Below are 18,251 nucleotides of genomic sequence, written 5' to 3' on the forward strand. Positions count from 1 at the left end.
TCAAAATCTAGTGCTTGATCAGTGACTTGCGGCGTCAGAAACCAATGAACAAAGGCCTCCTTTAATGCTGGCATGACACGCAGCCGGTTGCCATTATAGTTTAACAGCGCCCCACAGCATCAGGGGGAAACGTGGCAGAACAAGGACAAAAGTTGAGGGGGCGAAAGTCTGGGAGGGGTGGTGGATGGGTCTAACAAACACCAACCTTCACCCGAGAGAGTGGTGTTTGTGTCCCGTAAGATTCTAACGCGACACCCTGCTCTTTTCTCCTAAACCCAACCATGTGCTTTTTTTCAATTTGCCATAGTGCTTTTATTTTGAAAGAGGCTGTATGGAAACATTAAATTTCCTGTGAAAACAGAAGTGTATTTTGAAAGACGACAATGCATCTAAGAGGCAGAACTTGACACGTGTCCCAGAACTTCAACAACCAACACACCCAGGGTACCTTGCACTTCATATGTGGACGTGGAAAGTCCATGACCAAATTTCAATATGTGACAAAGTCGGAGTGAAAATGTGTTATAGCTCAGGACACTTTTTTTGTAATTTGTTATTAATTTACACTTTGTAGAGTCTTTCAATAAAAACCGTTACATTTAAGACCTGTGAGGGGCAACAGGTGAGAACTTGTTCGGACGCCTGTTCTGGGCAACAACAAACCAATGTCCACTTCATCAGGTTTCTTTTAGTGTGGTAACCCATTTATTTTAACATGTGCTCACCATCACACAGGTAAAACACTGTATTTCCATAATTTATCTCAGGTAAATTTCCACTTCACAGTTTCAGAGTCCATCACAGTTAAGTTTCCATCACACACCTGCTGTTCATCACCTGCACCTTACCTTTATTACCGGTGTTTTCCTGCTCTAGTGCGCCACTCCGTGTACAAATGACAAAACTGCATGTATTTACATGCAGTCACTATTAGTTAAACATTAATCAAAACAAATACAAAAAATGTTATTGTGGCTCCAACACAGTAGGTCTTTGTAGTAAGAGTGCATTTTGGGATGCAGAATTTGATTATTCTGTCTTGCCCATGGTAGATTATGTTTTAAATGAATTTATTTACATAGGTTGTTCTTGATTTTACATGCACTGACACTGATACTGATGAAGCACTAGCATTTGAAACATCTGTCAAAATATATCAGACTTTTAAACGCAAAATGAGCATGGAAAACCTCTACTTTTATACACGTTCTTGTTCACTGAAAAATATTAAGAGGTAATTTACCTTTAATTTACTTGCACTATATTTAGATTCTCTTTTTTCTTAAAAAAACCCCAGAGATGTAAGATTTTCACATTTCTATTGCCAATGACAGCTTTATTGTAATTATTGTGCACATGATAAATAAATAACCTCAATTTGAAATATAGAATTATAACAAATAATTTGTGTATTAGTAAATTGTACTGACGAAGATCTGTTTAAAGACTGTTAAAGAAAATTAAGGTTTTAATATATTTACAGAATAATATCTAGAATACAAAGTTTTATAACAACAGTTTTCTCCATCTTCACTGCAGTCTTGAGCATACAACATCCGGTACAGCAGGTGGCGCCATGCACGTTATGCTCCTGTTTTATTCTGAAGGAGTCACAATGACGCTCCGCTTTTATTTTGAAGGACCCGGGCAGGAAGTGATATTGTTATTGGCGGAACTGAGGCTAAACAAACAGAAGCTAACAGAGGCTAACAGAGCTGATATGACGGAGTAACAAATGGCTACTGATGTCAGTCTGAGGGTAAGTCTTTCACTTTTATTCCCAGTAACAGATTTTAATGTTTAGTGCTTCCGGTTCTTTATTATTATGTGATTAATATCACAGCCAAACTTCGCGCCACACACAGAGGCAGCCACTGCGCCTGCTCAGTTGTGTGTTAGCTTAGCTTCTACCGGCGACACACTGCTGTTATTATGAAGCTTACTGAACTATCGTTACACTAACAGAGACAAAATGTTGGCTGCAGCTCTGCTCGCACGCTTAGAGGCTTAACCCGGGTCAAATTAACCGTGCCAGTCAAACCTGACCACATATTTTGCATCTAAACTAGAGCTAAAGTGCGGCTAAGCTAATGAGTTAAACACCTGTCTGTCCTGTATGTTAAAGTTAGTTTTGAATATCTGATAACTGAAGACGTGTCTGTCTTCACCAGTAGAGGAAAGTGACTCTCAAGTACAATTTGGAAGTAACGCTACTTCTACTTAACTTGCGTATTTCTATTGTTATTAGAAATTTAGCTTTTCATTGGCAGCTACAGGAAATAACCCTGACCCTGTTCAATAACAAATACTCTCCTTGACGCCAGTTCTGACAGATACATATCACTGCAGAATTAAGGGCTTGAAGGAAAGCAAAGATATAAGTAAGCAAAGAATAAAAACCTAAATAAAAATAAACTAAATTACTTCTTCAAAGTGGGCACCCAAGATCAGTGCCACCAATTCAGTTTCTGGCAAAATGTTCCTGAGATATGACGCTGAGTAATGAACAGAGAAGTGTTTTTGCAGAATAGTATGAGGTTTTAGCGAAGTTGACCTTTGACCTTTTGGATATAAAATGTCACCACTTAATCATTTTATCCTGTTAGACATTTGTGTGAATATTTGTCATAATTGGCGTGTGAATTCCTGAGTTATGGTCGAAAGTGTTTTGTGAGGTCACACTGACTTTGACCTTCGACCACAAAATTCTAATCAGATCAATCAGATTATAAATCCATAACATACTACTGCTGTTATTATTAGTCATACCTCTATTATTATACACATGTGATCATTAGCGCCTGTCATGGGCAGCCCACTCTGACATCTCTCCACTTAGTGCATGTATAGGTCCTGTTTGTGCATGTGTGTGTTCGGACCTGTGTGTAACTGACAACAGAGTGAAAAATTGAATTTCCCCTCGGGGATTAATAAAGTATATAAAATTAAAAAAAATTAAATTAAATTAAAAAAAATATTGTCACATACATATACTGTCATATGTTAATATATACTACATACAACATATAGTACCACAATTACTGTTATTATTAATATTATATTATGACAAAAAGTAATGTTGTTGCTGTTAATTTATTATGTTTATCTGCTCTGTACAACATCTAATGCACGTCAGTCCGTCCTGGAAGAAGGACAGGGGTTTTTTGGGGAGTTTTTCCTTATTGTCTGTGAGGGTCCAAAAGACAGAGGGATGTCAGATGCTGTAAAGTCTCTGAGGCAAATTGCGATTTGTGATATTGGGCTTTATAAATAAAATTGAATTAAATAATCATCTTTTAAATGATTATTTATTATTACAAATCAAACTACCCAGCTGTATGTAAAGTAATTAAAGTGGAGCGCCTTTATTAGCTCATTTTAATCCAATAATATATGTTATTCAGAAATGGGCCATTCTTTATTATGAGTACTTGTACTTTTGGTACTTTAAGTGTATTTTGATGCTGATACTTTTGTACTTTTACTTAAGTAAAACTTTGAATGCAGGACTTTTTCTACACTGTGGTGTTGCTACTTTTACTGCAGTAACAGATCTGAATTCTTCTTTCATCACTCTAATATTCTGTCTGTCTTTATTATATGTATTGATCACTGGTATTGGTCAGCACTTACATGGATCAGATGTTGAATTGATCACTGGTTGTAAAGATCGCTTCTTCTCTTTGTTTTCCCGTGGTGTGGTGTTTCCCGGTGGTGTGGTGGTTAGCACTCTCGCCTCACAGCAAGAGGGTTGTCGGTTCGATCCCGGGTGCGGGAGCCCTTCTGTGCGGAGTTTGCATGTTCTCCCCGTGTCAGCGTGGGTTCTCTCCAGGCACTCCGGCTTCCTCCCACAGTCCAAAGACATGCAGATTGGGGATTAGGTTAATTGGTGATTCTAAATTGTCCGTAGGTGTGAATGTGAGCGTGAGTGGTTGTCTGTCTCTATGTGTCAGCCCTGTGATAGTCTGGCGACCTGTCCAGGGTGTACCCTGCCTCTCGCCCGATGTCAGCTGGGATAGGCTCCAGCCCCCCCGCGACCCTCAAGAGGATGAAGCGGTTAGAAGATGAATGAATGTATTAATCAGTGATGTGTATATCAGTGGTATTGATCACAGATGGTGTTGATTAGTCGTTGTATTGATCACTGATGGTGTTGCTCAGTTGTTGCATTAATCATTGACTGTGCTTGTGTGTCCCAGCGGCTGGAGAGGCGGCGTCCAGCACGAGACAACATTTGTCCTCTGGAGTCTAAATTTCTGAGGACGGATGGAGAGGATGTTGCCTTCAAACTGGACAGCAGGTCACTGTCCACGCCTCACACAGGAAGCTCCACTGGGGACAAACAGGAAGAGGAGCGAACACTTGTCTCAGGTCAGTAAGCTGTGACATCATGATGACATGTGAACACATTAGATCATGTTTAAATCAAGTGTGGTTGAACTGACTCGGCAACGTGTTTATAAATGGTCCAAGTGTTAAACTGGACGAAGGCATAGTCAGAGTATTCATACCTTTAGTTTTGTCCGTCTCTTGCTCAGGTGATGGGATGACGGGGGAAGAGGTGGTCGCCATGGTGACCAGCGAGGCCAGTGAGGATGAAATGGGAAGCCTGGACATTGACCTGGACAGAACGTCCAAACAGCACAACCTGACGTCCAGCAACGTGCGCGCCATTTTGCATGTAAGAGAGACACACACGCACACGCATGGTTAACACCAGGAGAACATATTACTAAAGTTTACAATCACAGAATCAGAATCCGGTTTGTTACCAAGTTTTTTCACATACAAAGAATTTACATATTTTGTTTTGGTGCGGTAAACAAGAGGAAATAAAAATAAAAGCAAGTAAAAAAATCAAACTGAAATCAGAGTAAAGTTACAATAAAAAAATGCATTCATCAGCAATAGTTCACGTTAGTTTTACCTGTGTGTAACATGTAACACTCTGTACTGTAACATGTTGTGTGTCCCGTGTCAGGAGGTGATTACCCACGAGCATGTGGTGGCCATGATGAAAGCTGCCATCAGAGACACTCAGGACCTGCCCATGTTTGTGAGTGTCCATGTTTTCTTTGTGCTGAGGCTCGGGATGAATATCGTCTCGATTTTTTAATGATTCTGAATCAGAGTTTCTTCCTGGCTCAAATTAAGGCCAAGGTGTTAGCATCGTGATCATGTGCACACACGTGCATGTGAACTGAGCCTTCACCTGACTCAAGGAAACATTTTTATGAACAAAATTATTTTAGAAGCTCTAATAAGTATAATTATTTATTATTATTTATCATTATTTAGCAGCTAAAGAGGCAGATATTTTCCTCAGGAGTTGGTGGAGACTGAAAAAAACGTCTCTTTGTGTTTTAATTTGTTTTTTCTCCATCAGGAGCCGAAGATGACTCGATCCAGGCTGAAACAGGCCGTTCAGCAGGGACAGGTGAAAACATTTTGTTTAATGATTATAGGTTGGTGTAGGTGATATATTTTCAAGAGTTAAATCAGAATTTTTCTGTTTGTATTTTTAAATTAAGCTTTACCTGTTTTTATTTATAAATTTGGTTACAATCTTGCAGTGAAGCAAAGCTCTTTACACATGTCTTAATTCTAGTAAATCTTTACTTGTTGCACAAACATTTTTTTTTTGTTTTTATTTAACACTTGTTTTGGCAGTGTGCGTGTGTTTCCTGTGCCAGTAAAGTTTCTTTGAATTGAATTGGACTCAACAAAAACTTTAAAACTTTCAAAACAAGTCTGTCTTTCTGTCTGTCTGGTTACAGCCTCTGGACTGGAGTCTGTCAGCCGTGAACACAGCCACAGTCAAGGTAAAATAACATATCCAGTCTGCAGGAGAATTTCTGTCTGTCTCTCTGTCCATCTTTTTGTCTGTCTGACTGACTGACTGTCTCTTCTGCAGCCTCCTCAGTTCGTAGACATTGATCTTGAGGAGGATGAAGACTCGTCTGATGAAGAGTATTGTCCTGATGAGGAAGAGGAGGAGGAGGAAGACACTGCTGAGGAGGTGAGTGATGCTTTGACCTTTCACGGGGGCTGTAACCTGCCACGTTACCCTTTTCTATAGTTGGATTTTGATTTAGATTTTTATCTTTTAGCTCAAAGACAAAAATATTTAGTAAACATACAATAATTCATAAACAGTTTTTATTTATGATTTTTAATCTCTTATTCTTATGTTAACTTGATGTTAGTTGGTACATACCAATAACAGTTTGTACTGCATACTAACTGGCTTTTTAAACTTTCCTTTAGACTTTCCTCAGCGATGCAGACAGCTTGGCTTCACCTCCCAGAATGCATCAGGCCTCTCAACTTAAACTACTGACAGTCCAGAGGACTGATGAATCCCGACAGGTACCCAGACCTCAGATCTCCTATAGAAACACTGATGTCTGACCTCAGACCCCTGCGCTGCCCCATAAAGGCTAACTGCATTAACTACAACATCACTGAATCTGAGAAAAATGGCTTCAGAGTTTTTGACTGTTCAGCTAAATGTGTTTCAAGTAGAAACGTGGTGATGCAGTTATTAGACAGGTATTCATAAAGTCTAATGAACATGATTAATGATTTGACCTGTGCACAAAAAAATCACTAAAATTGTAGTGGCTGCACTCTGTTTTTGTTTTACCTGAAACACCTCCATAAGTAATGCAAAGGCAACGTGCAGTAACTACAATGTCAGTGTCAGATCTTTTCAAGGTAAACTGTGCTCATTTCTTACTGAATTTAATTTGTTTGTTTCATTTATAGATGCCTGTTTTATTAGTTCTAACCCTCAAGTGTTATTTTGTTGTAATATTCACATCATCAGGTTTATGATTACTTGACATCATCATCTTCATCACTGATCTTGTTGTGGTCATTGTCACGTTATCAGTTATTTTGTTGTCCTCGGCCTCATGTTCACTATTCACTGTAATGCCCTTTCTGCAGTTTTCTTTGGCCCAATAGAATCCCAAATCTACGGGAACACCAGTTGTTCATAACTCAGTTTTAACAGATACACTGACCCCTGCCTGTTCTTTAGAAACCCTCAGGACACCTGGGAGAACAGGTGATGACCTCCACCTGCGCTCCTCATCAGCTCCTCACTGTTCCTGAGACCTCCTTCCTGGAGAGACTCAACGCTGTGGAGGAGGAGCTGGACTGCAGCGCTGCCTACACCTATAACCAGGTAAACCCCACAGCACACCCACACCTATGAGAAACACCCACCCAAAAGCAGTCTCACTGACTTCCTGCCTCTCCCACTACCTGCCTCTCGCTTTCTCACTCTTAGGACAGAAAAGCCAGCAATGATGGTGGTGGTGGAGGCACCAGTTGTTTGGCGTACCGCACACGCTCCAAACTTCCTCTGGTTAACGTTCCTTTGGGTCAGCTGGAGGCGGAGCTTCTGGCCCCTGACATCAGCGCTGACATGTACGAGCTCAGCGCCGTCCAGGGGGAGGAGGAGCGTCACTGGACGAAGTGGCTGCAGGGTCTCATGGCCCCCGACAATGAAGGTCAGGGATCCGGCTGATAACAGCACTTTCAGAATAAAAACCTGAGACTGTTTTGTTTTTGTTGTTGTTAACATCTCAGAAAGCTAACTGAACCTGTCTGTCTTCTCAGAGGAAGCCGATGATGATGACGACCCCGAGTACAACTTCCTGGAAGACCTGGATGAACCCGATCTGGAGGACTACAGGACGGACCGGGCAGTCCAGATCACCAGTAGGTGTTGTGGATTGGGTTTGGGTCAAGGCCTAGAGAAGCTTTTCCAGGACCTCAGAATCTGTATTTTGCTTCTTGTCCTCTTCTCTGTGTTAACACTTCTTTTTCTTCTTCTACTTTTTCAGAGAAGGAAGTGAACGAGCTGCTGGAGGAGCTGTTTGAAACGGTGTGTTGAGTTGATTTTTACCAACCTGTGTTTCCACTGATTGGTACTAATGATTCTGGTCTTTATAGACAGTGTTCAGACCTCACACAGCACAATGTGATCTCATCCCTACTCGTCATTTATCTCACATCAACGCCGACATGGCTCGATTCTGTCCTAAACCTGATAATAACAGTCCCACAGCAGTAGTGTCATGATAAATAGAGAGAAGGTCAAGGAGGAGCTGAGCGAATCAATACGCTGCACGCAGCTCTACACTGGTGGCGCAGAATTCACAGGGACTGGAACAATTTACATTATTTGTTGTGATCGTAATGTCCTGCAGGAGCTGACTGGATTTAAACAGAGTAGAAATCACACCCACCGATCTGAGAGTCAGAACTTTTTGGACTTTATGACGAGGCAGGACTGATGACGAGTGTCAGGTCTGAGTGACGTCTGTTTTCTGTACAGCTCCAGGAGGAGGTGGCAGCTGAGGAGCAGGAGGAGGAGCAGGAAGAGGAGCAGGAGGAAGAGGTGGTGCCATTACAGACTGGACCGAAATTCAACGTCCCCCAGGCTTTACGGTAACACATCTACGTAGAGTCCTGATGCACACACACACACATCTACATGAACACATATACACAGTGACACAGGCCCTCCTTTTGGGACGGTGCAGCAGAGATGTGCTGTGACTGTTTGGGTAAGGAGGAAGAGAAATGGCCTCTGCTGCGGCTTCTTCACACAGAACACATGAAGAAGAGTGCAGCTGAGAGGAGACATCCTGTATCTGACATAAACTGTGTCGTCTTTTAGACAGTATGCATTTTCTTCAAGGCTGTCTGTAGCCCGCAGTAGAAGATGTGCCATTACACCAAACGTTTTATACAGAGCGGTGGTGGAGTCGTGGTGCAACACTCCCACCATAAACAGACAGTATACAGCAGTTGTGTCCCTTTTTGTTCTCTGTAGTTTTGAGGCACCGTTAGCCAGCATGTTGACAGAGCGACGGCGAACTGTCAGGAAACAGTACGAAGCTCTGCAGCAGAGGAGAGCCCTGCAGGAAACCACCAGTAATCACCGTGACAATCTGAAGGACACACCCAGCACACAACCTGGGACTGTTACGTCTGTCTTAGTGCTGCCAAGTCGGGTCTACCCCACCCTCCACCTGGACTACACCCAGAAACTGCAGCTACAGCAGCAGATACAGCAGGTACGTGTCCTCTACTGTCTCACATAGTGTCCTGTAGCATTGCGTCTGTTTCCTCTTCATCTCCAACATGAATCCTGATATTTAAATAAAGTGTTTAAAGAAACTGCAGCATTCCCAGTTTTGGTTCACTCACATGTTTTCTGTCTCTGTCTCTGTCTCAGCACGTTCAGCTGCTGACTCAAGTTCACCTGCTGAGTCGCCGTGTGGACGCCCTGAACCACCAAGCCTGCCTCACCAAACACTACCTGGTCAGTCAGTAAACAACACAAACAAATGTTCTCTTCCTCCAGATGGGTGCACCACCCAGTGAGGTATGTTGAGTCTGGTTTAACCCGGATAAATTGCCACGTTAACTGGTGCTGCGTGGCCAACCTGGTCGGGACCACTTTCTGTTCAGAGTTTCGACTTGAAATCGGCTAAAAAGCGGCGCCGTTCAGGCGATAATGTCAATCAATGAGCAAAACAGTTTGTATATTAACTTAAAAATTTACACAATTAGTGATTTTCTGCCAGCTTTTTGGCCGATTTCAACTCGAAACTCAGAACAAAAACTGGTCCTGACGAGGTTAGGTATGCAGCAGAGGTTACCATGGTGATTTAGCCAGGTAAAAAGAGAGCCATCTTTGCACGAAGGAAAACTCCGGCTTTAGACTCGACATACCTCCCTAACTTCAGACAGCCTTCAGGTCAGTCCGTAAACAACAACAACACAAACAAATGTCCTCTCCCTCTTCTCCCTCCAGGAGGAGCTGCAGCAGTTTGCCAGCCGTCAGGAGGAGGCCGTTCTCCCCAGTAGTTTCACAGTGTGTAACCTGAGGGGGGCGCTGGATCTCCTGCAGGAGGTGGAGCAGAGAGTGGACCCTCCTCCTGCTCCTTCTGCTCCTACTTCCACCAGGCGCTGGCTCCCCAGGATGACTCCTGCTACCAACAGTAAGAATGGAAATAAACTCTGGTTCTGTCGTCAGGCAGAACGTCTATTGTTTGATTGTTCCAGCTGATTGTTTGTGTTCTAATTTTGGTTCTGGTTTTGTTTAGGCCACGCCTTCCCTCTGCTGCCTGCCGACATCGCCTGGCTGTTTGCCACACGTCCTGTCTTTCTTTACCCAGAACTGCTTCCTGTCTGCAACCTGGATCCCGCCCTCCACACCCGACCCCACCGGAGTGTTTACACTGCAGGAGAGGACGGGTACATACACACTAATACACACGACACACACTTTAAACACACACATGGTGTATTGGACAGTAACAATATTATTTCCCATGATGCCTCTGTGCAGACTGACAGTATTGTTTCTCATGATGCCTCTGTGCAGACTGACAGTATTATTTTCCATGATGCCTCTATGCAGATTGCTGGTTCATGGTCTGAAGCACTTCGAGGGGACAGTCCAGTCGGATCAGCTGATCAGCTCCTACCTGCTCTGTAAGACTCGATGGAGCTTGAGGAAACACGTCAGAGAGATGAGCGGGCCGAGAGCACCGGTCAACAGTGTCATCAAGGTGACATCACTGTAACATCACCACACACACCATCTGACATCATCTCCTCTGTGGCTGAACAGGTGACAGTAAACTCTGGCCTTGTCTTCATATCTTCAGACGTTCCTGACGCAGCGAGTGATCCCCCCGCTGCCGCTCGCTTGCAGCAGAGTTGAGCCAGGAGATCAGCGCCCCCCAGTGGACAGAAACAACTCCAACATGCCAAACTGGCTCAAGGTCGGACACAATGAACCACATTCATATTCAGATTCAGATCAGTGTGGAACCTGAAATTACTCTTGATTTTACTGGCTACTTTTAGTTAAAATCACAGGAACATAACAACATAAACTAAACATTTATTAGAAAAAAAAAAATTCAACAGCATACGTTAGCCTTCAGGGCTTTCTGCAAGAGAGCCCTTTCTGGAAGAAATGTTTCCTTAAAACCCGCACCATGTTCTTTTCCCTAAAATTTTCGGACTGTCTTGAAGCCCTGAAGCCAAAACATGGACTAACTACAAGATCATTTAACAAATGATCACAAATGACACAAATAACAAAAACATGAATGTTTTTTTAGGCGAACATTGTTGAAACAGAGCGACTAATGTTGTTGAGTGAGATGCCCATCCAAGCAGCTACATCCTGTTTTATCTCGTAACATCATTGTTTACATACGCTATGTGTTCTTTCTGCTGACCTGTATTTTCTCTGAAATCCAAAATATTTCCCCACTGCTAATTTATTCCCGAATAAAAATTGTTATCCTCATCGTCCTTCTCTTAGCTGCTTTCCATTTGTCTGCCACTGTTTGTTGGTGACACAGACTTTCAAAATAAAGGTGTATGCTAAAGATATGATAAAGGTTGATGTTTTCACTTTGCATCGATGATACTGGAACATTGATCACTGATGGATCATTACACCCCTAGCTAGGGGCACTGCTCATTTGGCGATAAAGACTAGTAACGCTGTCCTAACCCAATGGCGCTGCTATGGAAACATGGTGGCCACCCTCCGGTTCTCCACCCAGGTAGCCCCAGTGAGTAAGGGGCTTCATTTTGAGCCACAAAGCCCCTTTAGCATCGTTTAACTATGTTCGCACTGTTGACACTGCTAACAGTGCTAACAGTGCTAACAGGGCTAACAATGCTGAAGGGGGTTCATGGCTCCAAATTTAGCTACTTATTCACCGGGGAGACCTGGGGGGGGAGACTGGAGGGCGGGTACAATGTCTCCCCAGCAATGCTGTTGGGTCGGGATGGTGTTATTAGTGGTAATCACCATATTAAATCAATAAAATTGATTGATTGATTGATAACAGCAGTGCTGCTAGCTCGCTCCCCCCAGACCTGTTTGTTGCGCAGTGCAGTAAGCTGAAGAATAACAAAATTAACCTACAGGCCGACATGTGTAACCTGTCAGATATATTCCCAGCGATTAACTGATTATTGGTTAACTGTTGACATCCCAGCGCGGTAGCAAGTAGTACTAAAACTTTTCCAGTCAGATAAACAGGCATTTGATCCCTTTTTTAATAGAAAAAAAATAGCAATTTTTATGGTTTTACTGGCAGCAAATCACTGCAAGTGTTCTTTGATTCAGCCGAGATGCTGCCAAATGTTCAAAAGTATGGCTACATGCCTGTGGATTCTGGTGACATTTTACACATCTGAATGCTTACGTTCACATGATGGGTATCAGATGGGGTAGAAAAAGAGCGTATCAGATAAAGTACTCTTTTGGTATTGCTGTCACTTTAAGCGTACTGGTATTGTATTTATTTACCCAGCCCTACCAGTAGCAGAGGGACAGTTCAGTTCCTGTTCTCGCCAGCAGGTGTCAGAGTTCTCACATTCACTCTGTCCTCACTTTTCTTTCTTTGATGGTTCTCACCTGCAGAACAGTCAGCTGATCATCCAGAAGACCCGACTCAACTCCACCTGTTACCCGCCCTCCCTCCCCCCAGGCTGCACCCTGAGGCTCCACCCCTACTGGGTCAGCAAGTCGTCCCACCCGCCTCCCCGCCCCCACAGACGGCTCTTCACCTTGGCCCACAATGCATCTCTGCTGCCACTTGCCAAAGCCCCCGGAGACAGAGAGGAGGACACACTGGTAGACAGGCAGACAGTGAGACAGACGGTGAGGCAGTCAAAGAGACGGACAGACAGACAGGTGGACAAAAGAGCAGAGAGACAGGTAGACATGCAGCCAGTCAGCTACCTGTCTCTTCCCCATCCAGGCGTTACAGTACTCTCCAACCCCCCTGCTGTTGTAGGAGCCCTGACTCCAGCCCCTGACTGTGGAGCCGTCCCATTGGCTGCTGTTCATACAGTCCCCACCCACCAGGTGAGTGCTGACATCATCCAGTCCTGCCTTCCTGTCGGCCAGAGGATGCAGCAGAACGTTTCCGGGCAACAAGGCAGCGGCTCTATGCCCCTCCTTATCCCTCTCCCCTCCCTGACCAACCCTGAACCTACAAATCCCATAATGCCTTGCCCAGTGAACACTGTAAAGCCAGGGTACTTCCTCCTCCAGATGGTTTTGACGCCACCAGCTCCCACAGCTCTGCCCACCTTCACCTCCCAGCATGCTCTGGGGCAACAGCTCCAGAGAATTAGTCTCAGAGTAGAGCAGACGTCCACAAGGCCACGCCCTCCACTGGAGGAGGAGAGACAGGTGGAGGGGGAGAGACAGGTGGAGGAGGAGAGACAGGTGGAGGAGGAAAGTCCAGCTTCAACATCCACACTGAGTCCACTGTCATCCTGTGCAGGAGAGGAGGTGGAGGAGGAGACACAGGACTGGACAGCTCTGGGTGTGGCCCATTTGAACGGAGGAGAAAACACTGGTGGAGAGGAGGAAGAGCGGCGAGAGGCTGGAGATTCAGGAGGAGGTGGAGAGGAGGAATCGGGTGGGGGAGGAGAGGGAGAGCAGGGAGGAGAGGGTGAGGAGGAGGACGACGAGGGACAAAGGGAGGACGGGGGAGCAGAGAGGGACGAGGATGGAGAGAAGGATAAGGATGAAGATCAGGACCGGCAGGGCGAGGAGGAGGAGGAGGAGGACTTTGATGACCTCACACAGGATGAAGATGAGGAGGAAGTGATGTCATCAGCATCGGAGGAGTCGGTGCTGTCTGTTCCAGAGTTACAGGTAAACAGGAAGTCGTTTATTAGCCACAGGATGGCACATCCCTGAAACTTGTGTTATTAATAACCAAGGTCAACGTTTGACCTGTAGTGTGTCTGACCTCTGACCTCTGATCTCTTTAGGAGACCATGAAGCAGCTGACCTGGCTGGCGGCGGAGCGGCGGCTCTGTGCAGACGGCGACTCGGAGGAGGACCACTCGCCGATGTCAGCTGGCTCTCAAGAGGAGGAGGAGGAAGAGGAAGAGGAGGGGCCTAAAGGGGAGGAGTCCGGAGAGGGGAGGAGCAGTAAGACGGGAAGAGACAAGGAGACGCCGTCAGGAGAGGGGACACCCAGAGGAGGGGGGAGGTGTCCAGGACGAGGACGAGGTCAGAGCTGCTGTCTCTGTTTTTTTCTGCAGTAAATGGCTCCTTACTGTGTTTTTACAGCGAGTCTTCTCTCTGCAGGTCGAAGCCGACCTCTCCGCGGTCTGAGGAGGAGTCGTCAGGAGCGTCACAGTAAAGACGCTGCGAAACTGCTGCTGCTGTACGACGAAAACATCCTGGAAAACGACCCGCACAGGGAGAGCAAAGACGTGGCGTTCGCCCAGAGTTACCTCAGCAGGGTGAGAACACAGAGACATTAAATCAGGACCAGGTGAGCTCATGTTGATGCAGGTGTCTGTAAATGACTCTTACTGTGTGGCTCCAGGTGCGTGAGGCGCTGCAGGACATACCTGGGCAGGTGGAGGAGTTTGTGTCTCTGCTGAACGATTTCGAGCAGGTGGGAGAAGGACCGGAAGTGATGATGTTGTTCAGGAAACTGCGCTGCATCCTGGGAGACCGGACCGACCTCCTCCGAGACTTCGCTGCATTCCTGCATCCTGAACAGGCGCTGCAGTGTGGACTGGTGAGCAGCACAGGTGTATCTCACGTGTACCGTCGCAGTTATTGATTACTTATAACCTATCACTGGTAACTCTCTGTATCGACTGCAGTTTGAGGAGCAGCAGGCGTTTGAACGCAGCCGTCGTTTCCTGCGACAGTTGGAGATCAGTTTTGGAGATAATCCGTCTCATTATCAGAAGATCATCAAAGCTCTGCAGACGGGTCCAGACCTGAGTCCAACCAGCATCCACGAGGTACCAGTTCAACCATTATCAATAACTACTGATTATTCATTATTGATGATACTCATCAGCATTTCTGTGATCACATTTCAGCTAAAGTCTCAAATGGCCACACTGCTAAAAGGCCACAACCACCTACAAGCTGAATTCTGGGTATTTTTTGACGAGCTCCGCCCACCCCCGGCCCGCCCTGGACAGTTTGAGGAAGCTCATTGGCCGGAAGACGGTGGGGGCGGGTCAGACGGTGGAGAGGGCGTTGGCCAGGTGCCAGGAACTGGACTCAGTAGCGGCTTTGAGGAAGTGACTCTCCCTGAGCTTGAGGAGGAAGAGGAGGGGCACAAGATCCAACCAATGACAGGCCGGCGCCGGAGGAGGAAGATGGACGCCCACAGAAACTACAAGGTTTGAAAACACACATGCAGTCATGTGTCTTTACTGAGCTTTCACTCATGGACTTCTTCTCACGCTGGTTTGATGTGTTCCAGGACTGTGACTGGTCAGATAAAGACTGGCCTTGCCTCTGTCGTGACGCAAAGATCCGCCGACACAGGAGGAAAGGATGCTCCCATTGCCATGGCAACAAGGTCTGTCCTCCATGTTTCATTCACGCAGAATGAGTGACAGGTAGAGAGGTTAACAAACACCTGACTCACCTGTTCATGTCCCCTCTAGACCTCAGGGGGCGTGTCCAGAGCTATGAAAAGTCTGGACCCTCTCTACTCGCAGATAAGCTCGGCCCATGACGACCCAGGTGACAAAGACCTGGACCTGAAGGGGGACGATGACAGTCCACAACCAGGTATGCAACAGGATCACCTGTCCGGAGTTGTAATTATCAGACAGGTGTGTTAGTTTTATGTAACTTTATTGTTTCTGTCGACAGACCGAAGCGGTGCATCGTGGGAAGGCTCGTTCCCTCTGATAGATGAGAAGGAGGAGGAGGAGGAGGAGCTGGATGATGAGGAGGAGGATGAAAATGAAGAGGAGAGGAAGACAACTGAGAAGGAGCAGAGCCCGGTGGTGAACAGGAGCAAGAGAGAGGAGGTGGTGGAAGGATGCAGTGTCTCCTCTATTCTCTCCATCACCTCCTCTACCTCTCCGTCTGTTACCTCCTCAGACCCCACCAGCACCTCCTCTATTACCTCCATCACCACCCCCACCCCTCCTATCACTTCCTCCATCTTCCCTCCTACCTCAGTTCCCTCCTCTGTCTTATCCTCCTCCATCACATCTATCACTCCACCCTCTACCTCTCCCACTACCACCTCCTCCTCCATGTCTCCCTCCGTATGCACCACCTCCTCTGTTCCTCCTTGGCCCAGTCCTCCTGCTGATGTCCCAGTCTGTGCCAAAAATATTTCTTTGACAGCGAGTGGAGAAAAAGTCATCCTCTGGACCAGGTACACCTGCTGCACCTCCTCTTTTTGGAGCAGCAGGAGCACTGACTCTATATTTAAACTGCCCCTCCTCCTGTGTGAGCAGCAGGAGGAGCAGCAGGCGGAGCAGCAGGAGTACACACTGTTTATGTTGTTTTTCAGGGAAGCAGATCGAGTCATTTTGACGACGTGTCAGCAGGAAGGAGCCAATCAGAACACTTTCCAGGCCATCTCTACTCTGCTCGGCAACAAGACTCCGAGCGAGGTGATTGGCTGTTCCGTTTCCTGTTTGGCTTGTGATTTGTTGACTGACAGTAAACAGTTTCAGTAACTCTTCCTTGTCTCTCCAGGTCTCTCGTCGGTTTCGGGATTTAATGTGTTTGTTTCGGACGGCGGCTCGTCAGACCAGCTCAGAGGACGAGGCTCCGCCCACTGAGCCGCCAGCAGCCAATGAGGAACCAGACTGATATGAACCAATCAGAAGAACCGAAGAAGCAAAGGAAGTTTTTTTTATACTCCCAGGACTTTTACTGTGAAAGGATTCACAGATGAGTTTGCTATCCATAAAAAAATGTAAATATGAAAATAGGAGATTATTTAATGTTTTTGTAAAAAAAGGTGACAGTTTTTTTTCCTATTACAATAAACAGTTGTTTCATCAAAGTCTGTCTTTTGTCCTGGATCAGACTGAGTCAGATCAGAGGGATGTTCCACGTAGCCAGATCAGTGGGTAAGTGACGTATGCTCAGTCTAAAGCCAGAGTTTTCCGTTTCACGAAGGTGGTTCTATTTTCCCACTTGGTCCTATTCAGCCCTCTTTATGGAAGTGAATCAGCATTTTCTGAGCATATGGACTGCACTTGTATATTCCAACCACTCAAAGTGCTTTTTCACATTCACCCATTCACACACTGGTGGCCAAGGCTACCATACATAATGTCACCTGCCACTCAGTGACCATTCACATTTGGGGTTCAGTATCTTGCCCAAGGATACTTGGGCGTGGACTGGAGGAGCCGGGGATTGAGCCACCGATCTTCCAATGGTGGACGACCCACTGTACCTCTGAGCCACAGTCACTTGCATATGCGAACACTCCAAGAGAACTCAGACCCCTCTGAAACGAACCGAACTCAGGTCAGTTCATTTCAAGTCTGTGGTGCTGTTCGCTTAACCTGTGCCTTGTGAACACGAAGCGCTCCAGGTTTGCTTTTGCTCTATGCCGTTGTTTAGCCCTCTAGATCATATGCTGTCGTCGGCCTGTGACACTTGCAAGGATGCAGGACGAGGAGTAGTTTGGTCCACAGAAGATACTGTAGAATGTAGAATACATCCACAACAGTCTATAGCACAGAAACCCAGAGGTTTTCCTTCAACTATGGGTTCATCTGAAATCGAGGGGCTTCATAACCGCACTGCAGTGCAGCATCAAAGTAAAAACAAAACTATGTCATTATATAGGCTGTAGTACGAACGGAAAAGGCCCGTTTCCACTGAAGAAGTTCCTGGTACTATTTGGGGGGCAGGAACTTTACAGGAACGTCCTCTCGCTCGGCCCTCTCAACCGCCGTGTCTCCACTGAGAGAGCGGAGTAAGAGGAAGGTTCCTGTAAAGTTACCGGGCTCTGGATGTGAACCAGGCTCTTCAAATGAACTGACGATGTGAACACAAAAGAACTGAGTCCCTTTTCTGTTGGTCCACTTTTTGGTGCACTTTATGAGCACCGTTTAGACTGTTAAGAGGCCTGAAAAAGACCAAGTATAAAAACACCCTTAAACTGGCTAGATAGCAAATTGAGGATGGCGTTAGCTCCGGCAGGACAGGATGTCAAGCTCAGCTCACATCCCAGCTACATCAGCTGATCTCAAACAGCCAATCAACTGATGGAGCAGCTGATTGATGGAAGATAGTCAGCTGATAGATCACATGATTCCTTTCTATGCAACCAATTGGCAGTTCTCTTTCAGGGTGCCCTATTTAAACTGCTCTGGCCTGCCTACTGTTGCTGCTTCCTCTGCAAGCCGCCTCCACCCCAGCTCCTCCT

General features: G+C 45.8%; 1 protein-coding gene across 1 annotated transcript; it reads left to right on the forward strand.

Annotated features, from left to right (window-relative positions):
- Nucleotides 1–1,643: 1,643 nt before the first annotated feature.
- Nucleotides 1,644–16,871, forward strand: gon4lb (gon-4 like b). The gene is made up of 30 exons (XM_033641554.2): nt 1,644–1,759; nt 4,200–4,371; nt 4,539–4,681; nt 4,982–5,056; nt 5,387–5,437; nt 5,778–5,822; nt 5,915–6,019; nt 6,268–6,369; nt 7,046–7,192; nt 7,298–7,520; nt 7,630–7,731; nt 7,857–7,897; nt 8,351–8,463; nt 8,852–9,095; nt 9,257–9,343; nt 9,839–10,025; nt 10,131–10,281; nt 10,448–10,598; nt 10,698–10,814; nt 12,482–13,729; nt 13,849–14,092; nt 14,171–14,328; nt 14,415–14,612; nt 14,701–14,844; nt 14,926–15,234; nt 15,318–15,416; nt 15,505–15,631; nt 15,716–16,232; nt 16,371–16,473; nt 16,559–16,871. The coding sequence occupies exons 1-30, from the start codon at nt 1,736–1,738 to the stop codon at nt 16,673–16,675; spliced, it is 5,544 nt and encodes a 1,847-aa protein (XP_033497445.1). The 5' UTR covers nt 1,644–1,735; the 3' UTR covers nt 16,676–16,871.
- Nucleotides 16,872–18,251: the final 1,380 nt, after the last annotated feature.

The sequence above is a fragment of the Epinephelus lanceolatus genome, chromosome 10, assembly GCF_041903045.1.
Source record: "Epinephelus lanceolatus isolate andai-2023 chromosome 10, ASM4190304v1, whole genome shotgun sequence".
Taxonomy (NCBI): Eukaryota; Metazoa; Chordata; class Actinopteri; order Perciformes; family Serranidae; genus Epinephelus; species Epinephelus lanceolatus.

What these genes read in the sequence shown, in the direction of transcription:
- gon4lb (XM_033641554.2), top strand. Translation starts at nt 1,736, where the DNA reads ATGGCTACTGATGTCAGTCTGAGG. An exon ending in CTACTGATGTCAGTCTGAGG is followed by an intron (nt 1,760 to 4,199) that starts GTAAGTCTTTCA and finishes TGTGTGTCCCAG; the next exon opens with CGGCTGGAGAGGCGGCGTCC. An exon ending in GTCCAACCAGCATCCACGAG is followed by an intron (nt 14,845 to 14,925) that starts GTACCAGTTCAA and finishes ATCACATTTCAG; the next exon opens with CTAAAGTCTCAAATGGCCAC.